This window comes from Acyrthosiphon pisum, chromosome A2 (genome assembly GCF_005508785.2).
Source record: "Acyrthosiphon pisum isolate AL4f chromosome A2, pea_aphid_22Mar2018_4r6ur, whole genome shotgun sequence".
NCBI classification, from domain to species: Eukaryota; Metazoa; Arthropoda; class Insecta; order Hemiptera; family Aphididae; genus Acyrthosiphon; species Acyrthosiphon pisum.
Window position 1 is genome coordinate 39,918,411 of NC_042495.1, and position 19,703 is coordinate 39,938,113.

A 19,703-nucleotide genomic window follows, 5' to 3' on the forward strand; every position below is an offset into this window, starting at 1 on the left:
GAGTTTTATACCGATATCTTATAATTTTGAATACAGATTTTATTTAGTTATTAAGTTAACTTCGGTTCCCTCAAGCCACTTTTTAATTTGATATTCTAAAAAAAAAAATTTCAAAAAAATATCGTATTTTTAGAAATTTCAATGGAAAAAAAATGCAAAAAAAAAAGACTATAATAAATTCTGATATGTTTTCAAAATTTGTATTAGAGTAAAACTCAAGTCAATACGTTGGAACAATTATAGGTCTATTTTGATACAAAAAACGGAAGTGTACGAAAACCCTTGAGGATATTTTTTTAAATTTTTTAGAGAAGTTTAGGGGTTTTTTGTATGGAATTTATCTAGGTTTGTACATTTCTATTCAAAGGTTTCTAGTTAAAAAAAGTAACTTTATAACGACGTAACAAGGTATTAACCTAATCGAATATCATTAATTGTATATTTTCAAATGGATTCCATATGAATTCCATATTTTTTTTTAAACATTAATCAGAAATTATGGTTACGTTTATGATAATAAATTAAAATTAAATAACTTGTTTTGTTTTAATTTAAAACCAATAGGTACCTTAGTAAATTTTTAACACAGAATACAGAATTTGATCCTTGGTATGTTTTCTACCAAAGTAGACATCTTATAAAAGTTACCAACTATCCTTGTAATCGGATAATTTTCGAAAACATATTTGAATTCTTCATAACATCCAGTTGAAAATTACTTTTTAACTTTTTTTTTAAATTAAACTCTTAAACTCTTCAAAATTAGATTTTTTAATTTTAAAATGTTTAATAATAATACGAAAGAAAAAAAATAAATTTCAAAATGTAAGAAAGTAGTTTTATACTTTTCAAATAAATTTCCTGACGAACTTCAATCATTGCGTTTACACATTAGGATTTAGAAGCACATTGCCGATTGCCTACTTAGTAAATAGTAAATTGCCTATATTTAACTCCTTAAAATAACGTCATACCCATACGTGTTGGGCAGTGTTGGCTCTGCCTTATAAATTATAATAACATTAAATTATATAACCTAATCTTTAAAACACAAAACAAATCTCTTTGGGTTCTTAATTCTTACTTTAGCTTATTTATGATGAAAATTTTATATTATAGCAAATTTACATAATATTATAGAATTTGCAGAGGAGAATAAAACAAAGTGTTCTCGATTGAAGAGTTTTTTGTCATAGGTATAATGTTTCATTCATCTTAAACGAGTTATAATTATGAATTTAAAATTATTTAAAATTATTCAAGCATTTATATCATTTTTAATCATTGTAAAATAAAAGTATGAAAAAAAACTCTTCGTCCTTCCCTAGTTCCCTCTTCGATAAATTCGAAAATATCTAAATTTTCTGTAATACCTAATAAACTATAAATAACCGGTAAAAAACCAACCGGGCACGGCGTTACATGTTACGCGCGTGTACAACGGACTGCATAGAAAAACATGCGGACAGAACGTCGTCCTCCTAAAAAATATCGATATCCACACAGGTATCGGTCGCGTTTGGCACGCGCTCCGCTCAAACAACCGACGAAACAACCAGTGTCCCATAATACTGGCGGTCTCAGATCGGTGTCTGTCGGTTGAGAAAACCGCGGGGCTACTTCAATCGCCGGACGTCGAGCGAAAATAAGTGCGCCTATTTCCTGTAGATCCGATAATTTCATAATATTTTACATAACTGCGATAATTTTATTGTTACGGTTCCGGCGACGAAATGTTATTGTTATCGATACGAATTACAATATTTATCAGCCGGAAGTGATATTACAATATTCACGGGACAAGCCGCGTTCTGAATACCAGGACTGCATGCGGCAGTCTCATCGGAGTGTGAGCGTCCGTTACCGCGTCGAACGAAAGTCGTCGAAATTTCCACATATCGAGTCCACCGTATACCAGGAACTCATGGCGGGCTAGTAACGAGTGACTTCGTTTTCAAGATGCGATATTTAACGAAATTGTATCGAATTATTGTCTATTGACTTAGCTCATAGATCTTAACGGCTTAACACCAGTATACAGTACTAACTAGAGTCTAGAATACTAGATACTATTGTTATTAATTGCCCTCATGTGTTGTCTACATCTTATAAACTAACGTAGATACCACATGAGACACATAGCCGCAAATTGAGGTGGGAGAGGAGTGTTAAGCCCCCCCCCCCCCAAAACCAAAAGTTGAAATTGCTCCTATTAGAGACATCTTACGTTCACAATAATCCATTTTCTGTTATTTTGAAAATTATAGAGTGAACTGAACTATTATACAATTTAAAGGTAAGATTATTGTTATTATCTAAGACAATCTTGAAGGCTATTATTGATTTTTAATTTTGAAGGAAGTTATATAATTTGTTTTAAATTTACAAAAAATTATCCTTTAAATTTTATAATAGGTCAATTCACTCTGTGTTTTTTAAAATAACAGTAAAATACTAAAATTGATTATTATGAACGTAAAATGTCCCATGCTGTACACATTATTTACACATCACGCTGTGGCCTGTGGTAAAACTTGATGAATTACACGCCATGTATTGTGCCCATTGGCATTGATTATATTATGTAAATATAATATTATAATATATACAATGCTATTGATAACAACGCGTGTGAATGTGTGATAGTACATCAGTAGCGTAATTAGGGATTTTTTTGGGCTAAGCAGCCGACAGGGGTCTTCAATAAGCGGTCCATCTAAATATGAGGCCCACCATCTGTGAACACAATAACATGTTTATTTCTTTAACCATTTTTTTTTCCTGTATAACCGAAAGCAGAGGAAGCTATGAGGACAATACTACTCTCTCTGCTTCCATCGTTTATCATTGTTCAAATTCAAATCTTTAACTATTTAATACATGTTTTTATAACGAATATTATTATGTTGCTGTTGGGTTATTGTTAGTTGTTACGTTTCCATACAGGCCCGGACAGGGCCACTGTGCTACTATTCTACAGCACAGTGGTCCGCGGGCTACGGTTTTGTAAAAAAAAATGTATAAAATATACTAAAAACAATCTAATAATGCTTACAAGTTTATTACTAGTTAAACTTAGTATAGGACATAGGTAGCACCAGTGGCGTAGACATGGTTTCTGAAAGCGGAGGAATAAAAAAAAAACGACATAGGAGGGGAAAATTGGAAAGCACCCCACCCTCTCAAAACTTTTTACTAAAGTAATAAAAAGCCAATGGGGCTGACCCCCTCCCCCTTGTCTACACCACTGAGTAGTACACTAGCATCATAGAACAAAATATTTTGTTCAATTTAAGATGTATGACTAAAATATTTTGTCAATAATACGAATCAGTACAAATGTACTGAGCGTTCGGCAATTGGCAGTATTATCATATATATCACAAAAACACGGTGGAAATATTCAAAAATAAACACAGAATAGTGAATAAAATATAGCATACTGCGATGACGACCCACAGTGGTCTGAAAGTGAACATTAGGCAGTCTAATTGACTATTTTTAAATTTAGAAAACTCAATTTTTTTTTACAAATATTTATCCCTGTATCTTACTGAAATGAATCATTGGTTCTGAGGTCGATAAAAATGTTTTTAACCAAAGTTATAACCGTTGAAATGCGATAAATTTTTATTATATTAGTAATTTTTCTGAATTTATTAGAAAGATATTTATTTTATTTTTCTGGTCTAACAATATTCTTTTTTCTTTTATATTTGATTTTTTAATTTGGGCAATAGGTCTTGTAACATAAACCAGTACGTAAAATATTTATTTTTTTGAAGATCAAATAATTGAAGATTTATTATAATTTGCTATATTAATTTCATTTAAAACTAATTAAAAAACTGTGAATAAAAATTACTCAACATAACACTATTCCCAATACAAAAATATTGTAAAGGAAGTTCTCAAGTAACAACAATTAATATAACAATATTACGGTCACTTGCGTTTTCAATGTCTAAAAATAATGTTACTATTTTAAGTTGGAATATATTATATACCTATGTAAAAACTAAATTATACTAAATTTCAGGTTTCAATTAACTAGTCAACTAAGTGAGTATACATAATTATTTTATAATTACAATGAATCATAATACTCTGTATTATATGCATTCAATTTTCATTATTGTTTTTGAAAAATAAATTACATTTTAAATATAATACCAGTTGGTACTAAATTTTGTGTATTTTAAATAATTACAATACCGTTAAATATTAATTTCTGTAAAAAAAAATTATTTAAATTTTTATATTTATCACTACTGTCAGCATCTCTTGTGATACAAGTAATGCTTTGACGTCATCGGGCGTACAAAAATATTGTAAAGGGAGTTCTCGAGTAACAAGAAACATTGTTTTCAGTCACTTGCGTTTTCCAGTTGCGGATCCAGGGGGGGGGGAAGGAGCATTTGCCACCCCCCTAACACCGTAGTTTTCCTTTGTTCTACACTGTGTTTAGCCAATTTTGCAACTTTTTGTACTTTTGCCCCCCCCCAAAATTAAGCCCTGGATCCGCCACTGGCGTTTTCAATGTATAAAAATATTATTGTTCAAGTATTATCCTATTATTAATATTATATAGATATTTTTGAAGTATTTGCTGCAATACTTTTCATTCAAGTTTACCCTATTGGTGTTAAGAATATTGATATGAAAACATTTTTTTTTTTTTTGAATCTGAATGTGAACACTATTGGTTCTATACATGATGAAAAAGCTATACATGCCCTAGAGAATTGTCTGACTTGTGATTTTAGTTTACTTAATTCGCTTAATTTACATATGCCTACTTATTCTAATTTATATGCCACCGTGGAATATGTAATAACCCTATCAGTAACTTAGGTTAATTGTAAACAAGTGATTAGCAAATTAAAAATTATCAAAAATCGTCCATGTGCTTCATTATCTATTCTAATGACTTAGGACCACTTAGATGCTTTTTTTTTATTGCTTTTTAATGTCTGTAGAAAAAGATATATTGAATAATTTGGAGTTTGAAGATATTTTGGACATTAATAAAAACTCATATTATCATACTTTATCTAAATTATTATCGTACCTACATATAATTACATAAATATATAATTATAAGATTTAATTTGACATACTGCTATATACTTAGTGTTACTGTTTTATACCTATGTATTGATATATTTTACATTTTCTTTGTAATCAACATATAAAAAGTTCTTAAATCCTAATTCTTGTACTACTATAGGTACTATTGAGGAAAATGTTTTCACTAAAAATAAAATCACTGTAGATACAAGAAATTTTCACTAAATGTTTGTGTACTGTTATCCATACAAATTTCGAAATATTTCAACTCTTTTTGAACTATTTAAAGGCATTAGAAAATATTTCTATTGTAGTTTTATTTTTAATTATTATTAATTAAATATTAATCCTATTATTATAAGATCTAAATTACCTCGGTAATTCAAAGTTTTGATACATCAAATTTTTTTTTGGTCCCTTAAGACTGAGATACCGATGTTCCACTATATTGAATTAATTTAGAACGTTATTAAATGATTTTCTTGAAACACATTATAAACATTTCAGATCTTTTTCACTGATGAATTGACGAAAAAAATTGTTTTCAAACAATATGAAAATATTATAACAAATTTTCAAAACAAAATGCATAGTACATACTCTATTTACATAACACAATATATAAATAACATGATATAATACTATATTTCTAAGTCATCGTCCGGATCTTCTTCATCCCAGTCATCTGCTTCATCTGGAACATAATGAATCATTCCACCAGTATTGGATGGAATTTGCACTCTAAAAAAATAATAAATAATAAATGATTAAAATACAATTTTAAGTACATAAGCATTTAACATACAGAGTATATGGTAAAATTAATTCATCCTTGGCTTTCTTCTCACTGTCTTGTAAATCTAATTTAAAACTAGCTAAATTTGTTGGTATGCCTTTATCCTCTTCAATTTTTATTGGTGGTAAGTCATTTATTAGTTTAAATGTACTATCAGATTTTAATTCGCCTTTTAATTTCTAAATAAAATAAAAAAGATAATTATAGAAATAAAAATATATAAGTAAACATTTTATAATTACCTGAACTACACATTTACCATTTGATCTTTTATGTTCTAATATTAGATTTAAAAATAACGGATTGTTAGTACTTTGTACATTTACATGTGTCTTACATATGTTTTTCAGGTGTTCAATTTGATTAACTTCTGTTACATCTTTGTGTACCACTACCACAAATTGAACAACTTTAGGAACTAAAATCATATTATAGCAAAAATCAGATATTATTTATGAGCATGTTACCAAGACATATATATCATAATACTAATGAGCAGGGCTCGTAAGTTCATGCATCTGCATGTTTTTTTTGCTACACAGGAAAACATGCTAGCTGAGATGCAAATCCCGTTTCATAACAATAGTAATAATAATATGAAGTTTGATAGTGCATGTTTTTGCATGTTTTGGGTGTAAAGGCATATTTGGCATATAGTCAATTTTTTACAGTCATTAGTGCATATTATTTCATAAAAATATTTTTTAGACAAATATTTGAAATGTTTCTTGTTTCTTATTTACTTTCCTGTTTACAAAATTATAGTGTTTTGATTTATTTTTATTCAGTGAGCGTGTGACTACCTAATGTCCTAGTACCTACATACTTATTTAGATTTTATGCGTTTTACGAAATATCGCGGAAACAGTGTAATCGCTACCACTACCATCCTCCACCGTATAAAGTGGCAGCTTCTCACCAACCAGCATTTATAATTTTGTACATTGCTACACTCTACAGTATAGTTTTCTTACACTCGCCGATGAGTTTACTCGTATGAGTTGTAAGCGTTTATTTCCTGTTATAGTATTTTCATGTGAGGTATAGGTAGGTTACTACAGTACACATTATTCATATTTTATTTTAACAATGCCGAAAGAAAAACAAACAGTTGCGGGCCGTTTGCAAAATTTTGTGGAGGAATTTGAATTTTTTAAATTTATGGATTAATTCTTATTATTTTAAAACTTTTTCATGATTTTTTTACATAATGCATATTTTGAGTGCATAATTTAAAAATGTTAGAGCATATAAATGCATATTTTCGATCTTTTCAGTGCATATTTTAATGCATATTTTGACAATTTTTAGTGCATGAATGCATGCTTATTTATGCATTTTTTAGTGCATGAAGTAACGAGCCCTGCTAATGAGTACAAAAAATAATAAATTACATTTATCTGACGATGTAATATCCAATAATTCTTTATACACTTTCCTGAAGCCAGTTAAAAGTAAATACATAGATAACGAATCAATCAAAATGACTATTTTTCTTGTTGATTTTTCAACTATACATGAAACAGTTTCATACATACTTAAATTTAAAGACGAAATATTAATCATACAATCATGGTATTGGATATTAGACAAGGAGGGAAATAAAGTCTGATATTTGGACACTAAATTTTCATAACAAAGTACATGGATGTCGTGAGATTTACGATTAGCAGATATAAGATGTAATAGAAACTGTCCTTTGGCTAAAAATGAATCTGCAAAAAAACAAAGTTAGAAAACCATTAATGATATGGAAATAAATGATTACATTTTATTTTTAAAATGTTATGTAATATGTTATTATATAGGTTTAAGAATATATATATATTCATATAACAAAATTAGCAACAAGTGAAATATTCATAAATCAGCAGTTTCAGTATAAACTAAAAGATGATTTAGTTAAAAATACAGATGGTATAAATAACTGATATCAATATTTAATGTAAATTAGTTTTTATTATAAATTAAAAGTGCCAAACAATTATTATATAAATTAAAACACAATGTCTTACACGGTTACAGCTACATACCAACACCGATTTGACATTTTTAATTATTGTTGGATAAGTACCTATTACTTATTAATAATATAATTAATTTTGATTTTATCAGCTCATAAATATGGTAAGAATTATCATTGATTATCAAAAAAAAAAAAATTAGTTATATAGGAAATATACAATGGTACCACATAAATTTAGATGTGTACAACATAGATTCACAGAATTAATTGTATAAAAATATATTAATATTTGATATTAGTTCTAGTAATTAGTATAGTATCACATATTAACTGGTTAGGTTAGGTATATTGTATATGTGTAAATTTGAATAGTTAAATTGCGTAAATGTTCTCACCTTCAATGAGTATTAACCGACTAGCTTGTGTACCTCTTACAACACTATCGTAAACGTTCATCATGTAAGATTCAAACAAATAACAATTTATTTCTATATTCCACAAGTTTATTGAAATTGTTAATACTTCATTCTATCAATTATAAAATTGAAATTATGTCTCACTGGCGTCTGGCACTTCTACATTACCAAAGAACTATACAAGTATAGAATTTTCAACTTTGATTTTATTTTTTAAATTATTTTATCACGACTTGGAAAATGAACATCGTCATATTTTGTAGTACTCGACTGCAGGTGCTGTCCGCTAGAGGCTAGACTTCGTGAGTCGTGGCTCGACAGTCGACGCACTGACGGCTCGTGCATAAAAATCTGATAATATTTAAATACTATTATGTCGTGTTATCACTTATCAATTCAGTTTCGGTTAACCTACAAATTATGTAAAAGACGAAGCATTCATGACCGGTGGGGTTGGTAGAACACCACGATTAAAGATACTATCTTGAACACTGAACCGGGGACGGCAAACTGCGTTACCGGTTACAGTGATGTATTATTGTTTAGTTAAAAGGCAGTTTAACGATATTACGATAACGTTGAAATCAAAACCAAGAAAAATTACTAGTATTAAGTAAATTCATAATACTTCGTTTAGTTCGTTTGAAACTTGTAAGTTGTAAGAAATATTCGTGAATATTAATAATGAAATAATATGATAATACATTTCGTATATTATATCATACGGTTTTTGTTTTTAACTATGCACAATTGCACAAAGTGGTGTCGTCTACGAACATGCGCAGAAGTGTGAAACAACACGTTCAGCGCTACCCATGTTGACCGCATCTACTACCACCAGGCTCTGTTTAAGTATAAGATCTATGCAGTAAGCTGAAGTATGATCAAACGACGGCGAAAGAGTACCGTACGGACCTAACCTATAAAACCTACGTTATGTACACAATAATAATAATAATAATAATAATAATATTTCAAAACCACTGATAGTGGTTTTTGGTGATGTGTTCCCGTCTGCGTCTACTACTATATTACACTAATAGTTATTACCATAGAAAAGTAATAAATTCACTCATCCCAGTGAATTTTGAAACGAATCACAGCGTCGGTGATCGTCCGAGACGAATTTTTTACTTCGATGCCATTCTGAACCGGCGGCAATTGCAACTTACTACTTACATATCGCTTTAGACGTCCGTCGCGCGTATACACATATTATACATGACATTGGCGGTACTCTGCCGTCGCGTTCAACCGTCACCTCCGGACACTGGTCAAGACGATCTAGAGCTGTTATGATAGTGTTATTCGTTCGCTGGTAGACCAGGAAAGTTTTTGATCTCTTTCTCTCTTTTTCAACTCGTTCCGCCATCATGTTTCGCAGCAAGTTCCGTCTGCATACTTGCAAGATAATAATTGCCACGTCGCTGCTGTGGATCTTCATTGACATCGTGGTACTCATGTACTATACCGATTGCATTGGCCCCAACTGCAAGGCGAAGAGCAACTCTGTCGTGAATTCCGACGGTGGTGTCAATGATCTTTTTGACGCCTCCGCAGCACCTCGCATGGGATGGGGACCAGTGCAGGACAACATGCTTGACCGTTTCAAGCATGGTAGCGACCGCAGCGATGATACCACATATCCTAGTCACTTGTTGATGCGCTGGAAGCCGATGCCTCCTGTGCGTGAAAAGCGCGGTAAACATGGCGAAGGAGGACGCGGCGTCACAATGAAACCTGAACAAGAAGCACTTATGAAACAGAAATTCAAAGAGAACCAGTTTAATATAATAGCTAGTGATATGATCTCACTGAATCGATCTTTACAAGACATAAGACAAGGAGAATGCAAAAGCAAACAATATCCTACATTGATGCCGACCACTTCAATAGTAATTGTGTTCCACAATGAAGCGTGGTCCACTCTTTTGAGGACTGTATGGAGTGTCATCAATCGATCACCTCGATCCCTCTTAAAAGAGATTTTGTTGGTAGACGATGCTAGTGAAAGAGGTAAATTCAGTTGTCTAAATGTATGCTTGAAAATAAGACTGCCATCTCTATATATTTAATTTTTTAATTTCAGATTTTTTGGGAAAAAAATTGGAAGACTATGTTGCTACTCTTCCTGTAGAAACTAAAGTGCTGAGAACAGAAAAACGTTCTGGTCTGATAAGAGCTCGATTACTTGGGGCTAAACATGTTACAGGCCAAGTGATAACATTTTTGGATGCACATTGTGAATGTGCTGATGGTTGGCTTGAACCACTTTTAGCTAGAATTGTACTAAACCGGTATGTTTAACTACCTACTTATAATTTTTTATTATATATTAAATTTAAACTAATATTTTTATTATTAGGAAAACTGTTGTGTGTCCAGTAATTGATGTTATATCAGATGACACATTCGAATATGTTACCGCATCTGATATGACATGGGGTGGATTCAATTGGAAGCTGAATTTTAGGTGGTATGTGTTTCAATAAATTTGAGTAGGTAATTCGTTTAATTAAATACTTTTAATATTTATTTTAGGTACAGAGTTCCTCAAAGAGAAATGACACGACGAAACCAAGATCGCACAGCACCATTAAGAACTCCAACGATGGCTGGTGGACTATTTTCTATAGATAAAGATTATTTCTATCAATTAGGGTCATACGATGAAGGAATGGATATATGGGGTGGTGAGAATCTTGAAATGTCTTTCAGAGTAAGTATAGTGTAGCACAATCCTTGGAAATAGTGAAATAAATAAAATATTTAAATTTAATTTCAGTAAAATAAGTAAAATGTCAATTAAATTATGAATAATTTCCATACAGATATTTGAATTAAAAATTGGGTTTAATACAAAAATTAAATGTTCTTTTAAAGAAATTTAGTTGTGGGGGAAAAGTAGTTGATATGGATATTTCTAGGTGTGGCAATGTGGCGGCACACTGGAAATAATACCATGTTCACACGTAGGTCACGTATTTCGTGACAAGTCGCCATACTCATTTCCGGGAGGCGTATCAAAAATTGTGTTGCACAATGCAGCCCGTGTAGCTGAGGTTTGGATGGACGAATGGCGAGATTTCTATTATGCAATGAATCCAGGTATAGGATAATATATGTGGCCTGTGAAAATTCGTTCCGCTTTTCTAAAATTTACTAACATTAAACAACTATCTAACCAAATTAATGTTGCTTGCTGGTTTAAATATTATTGTTCTCATATTATAATATTTAAGTTTAAAAATATAATATTTAATACAAAATATAAAAATTATAAGGATAAAGGTTTACACAGTCCTCCATGCATTCTGTATGAATTTGTGCAGTCCTCACTTGTACTTGTTGATTTTTGTGTGCTACAATTGATAGAGAGGGATAGGAAATGGACAATGTGTGTGTGTTTGTGTGTCTATATACATACATCTTTATTCATATACAACATGAACCAAGAGTTTTCTTTCAATATTATTTTTATTGAAATGATTACTCATAGATTTGGATGTGTGGCGGCACATTGGAAATATCGCCGTGCTCACATGTTGGTCATGTTTTTCGCAAATCCACACCTTACACTTTTCCCGGTGGCACATCACATATAGTCAACCACAACAATGCCCGCCTCGCTGAGGTCTGGATGGATGAGTGGAAACATTTTTACTACGCCATAAACCCAGGTACCCCATCTTCTCCTATGTGATTGAAAACATTTCAAGCACACAAACACCTACACGTATTATTGTGATAATGTGATATTTTTCTCTACACCATTAGCACACCTCATAGTTATGAATGTTTATCTTTTTATTTTTCATAACATGAAACACAAAATTTTTTTTGATTTTTTTTTTTTAATCACTATTTTTCAACATGTTCTTTATTGAATGTTTATTTTAATAATATATATATCCTACCTCCATTTTGTTTATGAATTTGAAATTATTATGCATGTTTAAAGATACTGGAATATTTTTGTCCTTGCAATTTTTGTCCTATAGTTGACTCATTAGTTTCTTAGATTAACAGTATATTATAGTTTATATGGTAAATTAGGTAAATGGATCATTGATTCCCACATCAAAACATAGTATGTGGAAAATTGGCCCCTGTCTTGGTCCCCAGTCCATATTTTTTTTCTGTGTGATACATTTTATTGAAGATTTTTATTTTTTGCAGCATAATACATTTAACAAATATAAATTAAGAGGACGCCTCACCCGCATATGCTGTCTCCACCTTACAAGTGCATAACATAGCAAATTGTACGCTCAGCAGACCACGTGTAGCTCGGGTAGTTTATAAATTAGAGTGAATCGACCTCTTATAAAATTTAAAGGTAAGATTATTATCTAGGCAATTTCATGAGCTTTTTACTATATTTTAATTTTAAAGTGAGTTAAAAGTATTTTAAGATGTACAAAAAATGTACTATATTAAAATATTCATAAATCATTTTAAAATTAAAATTTAATAAAAAGCCCATGAGATTGCCTGGGTAATGGTCTTACCTTTAAATTTTATTAGAGGTCAATTCACTCAAATTTTTAAACTACCGGAGCTACACGTGTTCTACTGAGCGTACAATTTGTGTTATGCACTTGTAAGACGAAAACAACATATGTGGGTGAGGCGTCCTCTTAAGATATCACTTAGTGTCGCTAACAAACAGTGTATCCACATTTTGATCGGTTATAAATTATAACAGACTATTTTTAAATAACTGTTTTGAAATATACCATGATCTACATTCTTCAGTGGTAGATTCTATACTGACTACTCTTCATAATCAATATTTCCTTTGATAATGTATTTTATTCCTGATTATTAAAATTATTCAACCTGTCAGTGGACTGAATATTTTAGATGCCAAATAGTTCTTACTGCACGTCTGTATGTCTATATTGGTAATAATAATTGGTTTTAATACCAGCCATGAAAAAAATAAAAATGTCACAGTAAAATAAATTAGATGGGGACCAATTATCCGTGTGTAAATTATGTCGCACAGGGCCAATTGTCTGCATACAGTAGTTTTTTGGGGAAACCAATTTTCCTAAACCTGGTAAATTAAATAATATTAGATAAAACTAGTTCTTAATGCACGTTGTACACTTTATAAAATAATGGTTTTATGGATTGTAGTTTTATTTACTTGCATGATATTTATTGATCACATTGTTAGAAAGTTAGAACGCAGAATAACGGTATAGTCAATCAATTATTGTTATCTGCATTTGTATAATAATTTTAATTATTTATTAAAAATAAATAATAGCTGATAAATTAAAAGCGTGTATTAATTTTTTTATAATCAGGTGCATCTAATGTTGAAGTTGGAGATGTTTCTGAACGTTTGGCTTTAAGAGAAAAGTTAAAATGCAAGTCTTTCCGTTGGTACTTGGAAAACATTTACCCTGAATCTCAAATGCCACTTGATTACTATTATCTAGGAGAAGTCAGTAAAAAAAAACTAATTGTAGATCACTGTTTAATAATGACTTTAATTTGTTTAGATAAAAAATGTTGACTCCCAACAGTGCCTTGATACAATGTCAAGAAAAAGTGGTGAAAAAGTTGGCATGAGTTATTGTCATGGTCTTGGTGGCAATCAAGTAAACCAATAAGTTTATTTTATGTTTTGAATATTATGTATTAATCTTTAAACATGTTTACAGGTTTTTGCATATACTAAACGATCACAAATTATGTCCGATGATAATTGTTTAGATGCTTCCAACATTGTTGGACCCGTTAGTCTAATCAGATGCCATGGTCTTGAAGGCAATCAAGCATGGGTTTATGATTCAAAGGTTAATTTATTAAATACTCTTTATTATTGATATGTAATAGAATAATTTGTAGTTAATTAGCTAATCAGTAATCAATAATTCACTTTTCAGGAAATGACAATAAAACATAAAACTACAGATCAATGTCTAGAACATTCAATGTCTGCTGATCAGTATGCTGCCATATTAAATGAATGTGATGGTTCACGTAGCCAACAATGGACAATGAAGAGTAACTTTCACTGGCAAGCTAGCTCAAGATAACGTAATCTAATTTTTATTCTTTATTTTAATCAAGTGTTAATTGTTTATATATACATATATACATTTTGGGGATCAAAATATTTACTTATAAGTTCGTATGAACAAAAAATCTACTTATATAATGAAATAAAAAATCTTTTATACTACCGAACAAATAAGAAATAACTTATAAAATCCATGACAGTTTAAAAATACTTATAATAGAATCATAAGAATTTCTACTTGGTGATTATTTATCCTTGCCCAAATCGTTACACTCTTTATGAAACTGCACTAATATTTTTAACACATTAAAATGGTTCAGTGAAAACACTTGTGATATTTATATATTATGATATAAGTTATAATTATTATTATATTATATTTTGTATAGTAAAAAAATGATGAAATAATTTCTCTCCCTTATAAAAAAAATAATTGTGTGGTTTAGAATTGAAATACATAATATGTTATGTATCCGATATTTACATCAGATTTTCTTTTTTTATACAAACAAATTCAAAATGTTGCATTCATTTTTGTATTATAACTAGTTTTTCTTCTTTTTATTCAATATAGTCATTAATGCTCAAAATTATATCCCATATGGAGTTGAGAATATAATATATTAATTTTGGTACCCTTAAATGCTATTAATATTGTACGGTTATGTTCATTATTATGTGATAAAATGGACACTAACAATACAAAAAAAAGTTGTCATTATTGTATACAATATTTAGTTGATTCAGTGATTTCCACTTGTTAAATCCATACTTTTTATTCAAATGATTTACCTTTAAAGAGGGTGTGTATATACAGTAAATATATATATATACATATACATATATAAATACCTGCATATAGGATATGTGAGCTTCATTGTAAATTTAAAACTGATGACTGATCTAGTTATTTTATTACGTGTCTAATGAAATAAGGAAAAACTTTTTTTATTATGAAAAATTAATTTCTTATATGTTTTTTTAGATAGTATATATTTCTTTTTAAGCAATAACAAAATTCCATTTTTAGTTATTAAAAAATGTATGGGGGTTTGAAGATCAGTTATAAATTATAATTTAATAGTTTGCATAAATTCAATAATTATTTTTATTTTAATTTTAACAAAAATCCTGTCTAGGTAAAAGTCTTATGCGTCACTTTTATTTATTTTTTTTAAATATAAATCTTTAATCCTAATTTATATAATAAGCATTTATTTTTGTACTAATTCAATTTGTGTCATTGAATTACCATATCAAATGATAAATTTTGAATATTTGTATAACGATAATACAACCATTTGAAAAACAAAAATAATTCAACTAAATCACTCGTTCATTTCAAAAGCACTGTTAAATTTCTGTTTAAATATGTTTAAAAATAACTAATTAAAAGTATAGACAAAGAAAGTAAAACATTTTTATTGAAAAAATCTACATTAACTTCTATTTTATGAAAATTTTGGTGAAAGAAATAACTATTACTTAGAAGTGATCGAAAATTACTTAGTAATTGAGTAAATTATAATATTTTTTACGGTATATTATAACCTTGTTTTAAGATTTTAATAGATTTATTATGTATATTATGCAATTAGTTAATTTTCCAAGTCATATTATGTTTTATTTTTATGTTCAATGTTTTTTTTTTTATATATATATATAATATAATATATATATTTGTTTGGCATCTCTTGGTCATTGTAAATGTGTAGGAAAGTATGTCTATTATCATTGATTATAAATACTAGTATTTGTAATCAATGCTATTATGTATCTTTTTTGATTGAATGTCACTCGTTCAAATCAGTACATAATATTGACTATTGTTATTAATACGTTCAAAAGTATTGTCATGTAATTAATGTGACAAACATGCCAAGAGATGTCGACCAAAGCAATATGTTTATTTTTAATTATAATTAATAATTATTATTATTATTATTTTATTTTATTTTTACCATTTACGTATTTGTTTACACGATACGTTTCCACATTCATGAAATGTGATAATATTACTTTATTTTACCAACCATTAACATTATGTGCAATCAGATATTATACAGACAAAGTCAAAGTATGTTGTGTATTATTTTTTTTTATATGCCTTTTTTTTCGTTTATAAATATTTTAATATTATTTTTATGTGTTGTTTATTATTTATATTAGCTTATATTTTGTACACAAGAAATAAATCAAATCGCATCATAGCCATTGGTGCAACTTTATATTATTGTCTATAATTAGTTGTTTTAAGTAAGTAGCTAAATCATCAGTATTTTAATTTTTTTTTGTTAAATGTGATAAAATTAAATTTTGTATTTAAAATAATATTGAATACTATTTCTTTAATAGTTAGATATTTCCTTCTCCTCATATAATAAGTAATAACTAAACAAAATCATAAAACCTTATGATTTTAAAATTATATTTAAATTTTGGACATGAAATATACAAACATTGTAATTTTAAAAATAGGGAGGGGGGATAGTAAAATTCCGGATATTATGCAACTACTAGCCGTCTACTTAACAACAACCGAGACAAAACTGGTTCCCCCACGCAACAACCTGCCTTGGGGAACCGGTTTCGATACCATGGTGACGCGGAGGGATGTATAGAATCGGCGCGTTCTATCCCTGAACTGAGTATAGTCTATAAAGAATAAAAAAAATTTCTCTCAGATTCGGCCATTATTAATATTGAAGGACAAAATCCTAATAGTAAAAAATATATTATGTAGGTAGGTAGTGGATAGCAAAACTGTTCACTCACAAATAATCGTATTTTTCCGTCGAAACAATAAATTTAATATACGGTACACCGACAGTGTAACACCGTACCTACATAATATGATTATACGAAAAAAAAGTGCCGCGAACAATAATTATTTTTTAATACCATTCTGGTGATAACATGTGTGTATTTTATTGATATTTTATTAAAGGCGAAAACACTTACCAAGTTTGGAACATATTAATACATTTTCGTAAAATTTCTTGGTGACGGGGGTGGGGGATATAGACACCTAAATTCCCCCTCGTATAGGTATACTATGCGATGCCACCGGATTATGCTACATAATATTATAATCATATTACTACTTATTATCGACTTATTGTCGATTACGAACTTATACTAATGAGTAATGACTAAGTGACTGGCATTATTAATATAATATTATAATAATATTATGTGATACCTACCTAGGTACATTATTTAAAACAATTATAGAATGACTTTAAATTGTCTACTCAACGCGCCGTGTTAAGCTTAGCTTCGATTCGGTAAAACTGCAGTGAACATTTGGCGGAATCGTGAAGGGGCTATACTTTTTTACATTAGACCTTTAATTATATTAATTGTATGTCATTTAAAAAATTACATCTGGATCTAGGTATGTATTGGATATTTGGATTTTATTGACTGTTCGATGTTATTATTATAATTATTAAAAGTATTTGAATTTGATTTTTATTTATATATTTAATTATTTAATATTTATGTATTTGATACTACTTTTAAAATTAAACTTATTGACAAAATTATAAAGTACAGTATTATTAGGTTATATTATATTTCAATATTTATAGTAATGACGTGCTGATAACTACTTTTTTATAATATAAAACATTTTGGGAAGGAAGCGGCCCACTTAATAAATTTTTCTGGTTACGTGTCTGGACCCTGCAGACAACGTAGTTGAATGATTTGCCTAATGGTTGAGGAACTGTATATTGACTATTTTATTAATTTAATTAAATATTGATATAATGTATTTTTTCTATAAGAAATTACCGACATCTTTGTTACAACTCTATTACTAGGTAGCTGGTAGGTACATACTAATAATAATGTATTATAATAATACTTAGTACGGTAAATGGACATTTTCCCACCGATATATTTCCCCCCCCCCCCCATTTTTTTAGTTTATTATTGACTAATAATACAATAGTAATACAATATTATTATTTTTTTTAAATAAAATATAAAATATACATACAAACATTTTTTTATTTTCATAAATATAATAGATTATAAATGTATATGTTTGATCCACTGAACTAGATACTTAAAACAATAAAAATTTAAAAAAAAAGTAAAATTAAATATAAATATAAATAATAATGGCTAAAAATTTCTACATAAAAATGATACATATTGTAAAAAACATTTGATTACTTTTGTTATTTCTAAACACATTATTTGTTTTTTTTGTTAAAACTGTACCTGTTTGGATATTTAAAAATTTAATAATTGCTTTTGAATTTGATTCAAATTTCAAGTAGTTCAGTTGATTAAAAATATACATCTATAGTTTATTATATTTATGAAAATATTTAAAATATTAGACAATATGCAAAATAATAATTTCATATTAAATAATAAAATAATATTATTAAATAGTAAACTTTAAAAAAAAAATGGGGGGAATGTCCGTATCAAAAATATATCGTAGGGGAGAGGAATGTCCACGATTCCTCAGTAGTTTAGTACTTTTATTGAAATATCGTATACTTACGCCATATAACTTGAACATGTACCTATATTATAATATTATTTAGTATATAGCCAAGTGTGGTCGTCGTCGCACGTGCGTCATCGGCAGGAATAGTAACTTTCGTATGCTACCTTATGGTACATTACAACATGCATGTATACACTTATATACACCCACTGGTAGAACCAAATACCAATATTGTATCGCGATACGCTTCGAATACGTCCTGGCGATGACGGACTTAAATCCCCGTTAACCGGCTCACGATAAAAGAATAAAAAAAATTTAGATTACAAGTATATGTTAAATATACAGTGTCATACCTGCGGTGTATAGAGATTATGATATAGGTATTGTTATAGACGTGTGCGTACAGTGTAATATTCACTGCAGTAATACGACCTATACAATATCATAAAATGAACTTCAAACTTGGATTGACAACATTTATATAACTAGTGCAGTTATAAAAATTATTATCATTTTACTATACAGATTAATTACGATTAATTACGAGTATTTATAGATAGTGACGTTAATTGATTCGAATAAAATGTTATCATCTTGAAATAGCGTAACTAACGTTTCCTGATAGGTACCTACATAATAATATATTACTGAAAAATCATAAATCCCTTTCAAACTATAAAATAATTAATTAACAGCTAGTGAACGCCCACGCCAACAATCAGAATATTATACTCTTATAATATATGAGGTAGCAGCTACATAACAAAACGTACAGCCGTTATACACCTACCATCTCAACTTTTCACCATTTTCAGAAATTAAAATTTACGAAAAAAACGTATGAGTGTATACTGCATAGTAGATAACTACATATTATTATTATAATTTTGGTGTGAGTGTTGTGTTATCAATATAATATTTAAGGGGATTCGATACCGTGG

At 29.1% G+C, this 19,703-nt stretch overlaps 2 protein-coding genes across 3 annotated transcripts; one reads left to right on the forward strand and one right to left on the reverse strand.

The window, feature by feature from the left end:
• Positions 1-5,656: 5,656 nt before the first annotated feature.
• ACYPI41887 (uncharacterized LOC100572529) lies at positions 5,657-8,542 on the reverse strand. Its single transcript, NM_001246082.2, is given in 5 exon segments — positions 5,657-5,811; positions 5,876-6,045; positions 6,109-6,284; positions 7,261-7,581; positions 8,228-8,542. Coding segments are annotated over 5 exon segments (831 nt in total). The 5' UTR covers positions 8,292-8,542; the 3' UTR covers positions 5,657-5,711.
• A 677-nt stretch (positions 8,543-9,219) lies between these two features.
• Positions 9,220-14,693, forward strand: LOC100159657 (polypeptide N-acetylgalactosaminyltransferase 5). Of its 2 annotated transcripts, none has more exons than XM_001946821.5 (9): positions 9,220-10,264; positions 10,338-10,545; positions 10,614-10,724; positions 10,790-10,967; positions 11,748-11,928; positions 13,567-13,706; positions 13,765-13,863; positions 13,927-14,061; positions 14,152-14,693. In XM_001946821.5, exons 1-9 carry the CDS (start codon positions 9,622-9,624, stop codon positions 14,302-14,304), a joined length of 1,848 nt encoding a protein of 615 aa, XP_001946856.2. In that variant the 5' UTR covers positions 9,220-9,621; the 3' UTR covers positions 14,305-14,693. The 2 variants fall into 2 exon arrangements, with proteins under 2 accessions (XP_001946856.2, XP_003247832.1); XM_003247784.4 differs by lacking the exon at positions 11,748-11,928 and adding an exon at positions 11,176-11,356 and having other exon boundaries at positions 9,224-10,264.
• The last annotated feature ends 5,010 nt before the right edge of the window (positions 14,694-19,703 follow it).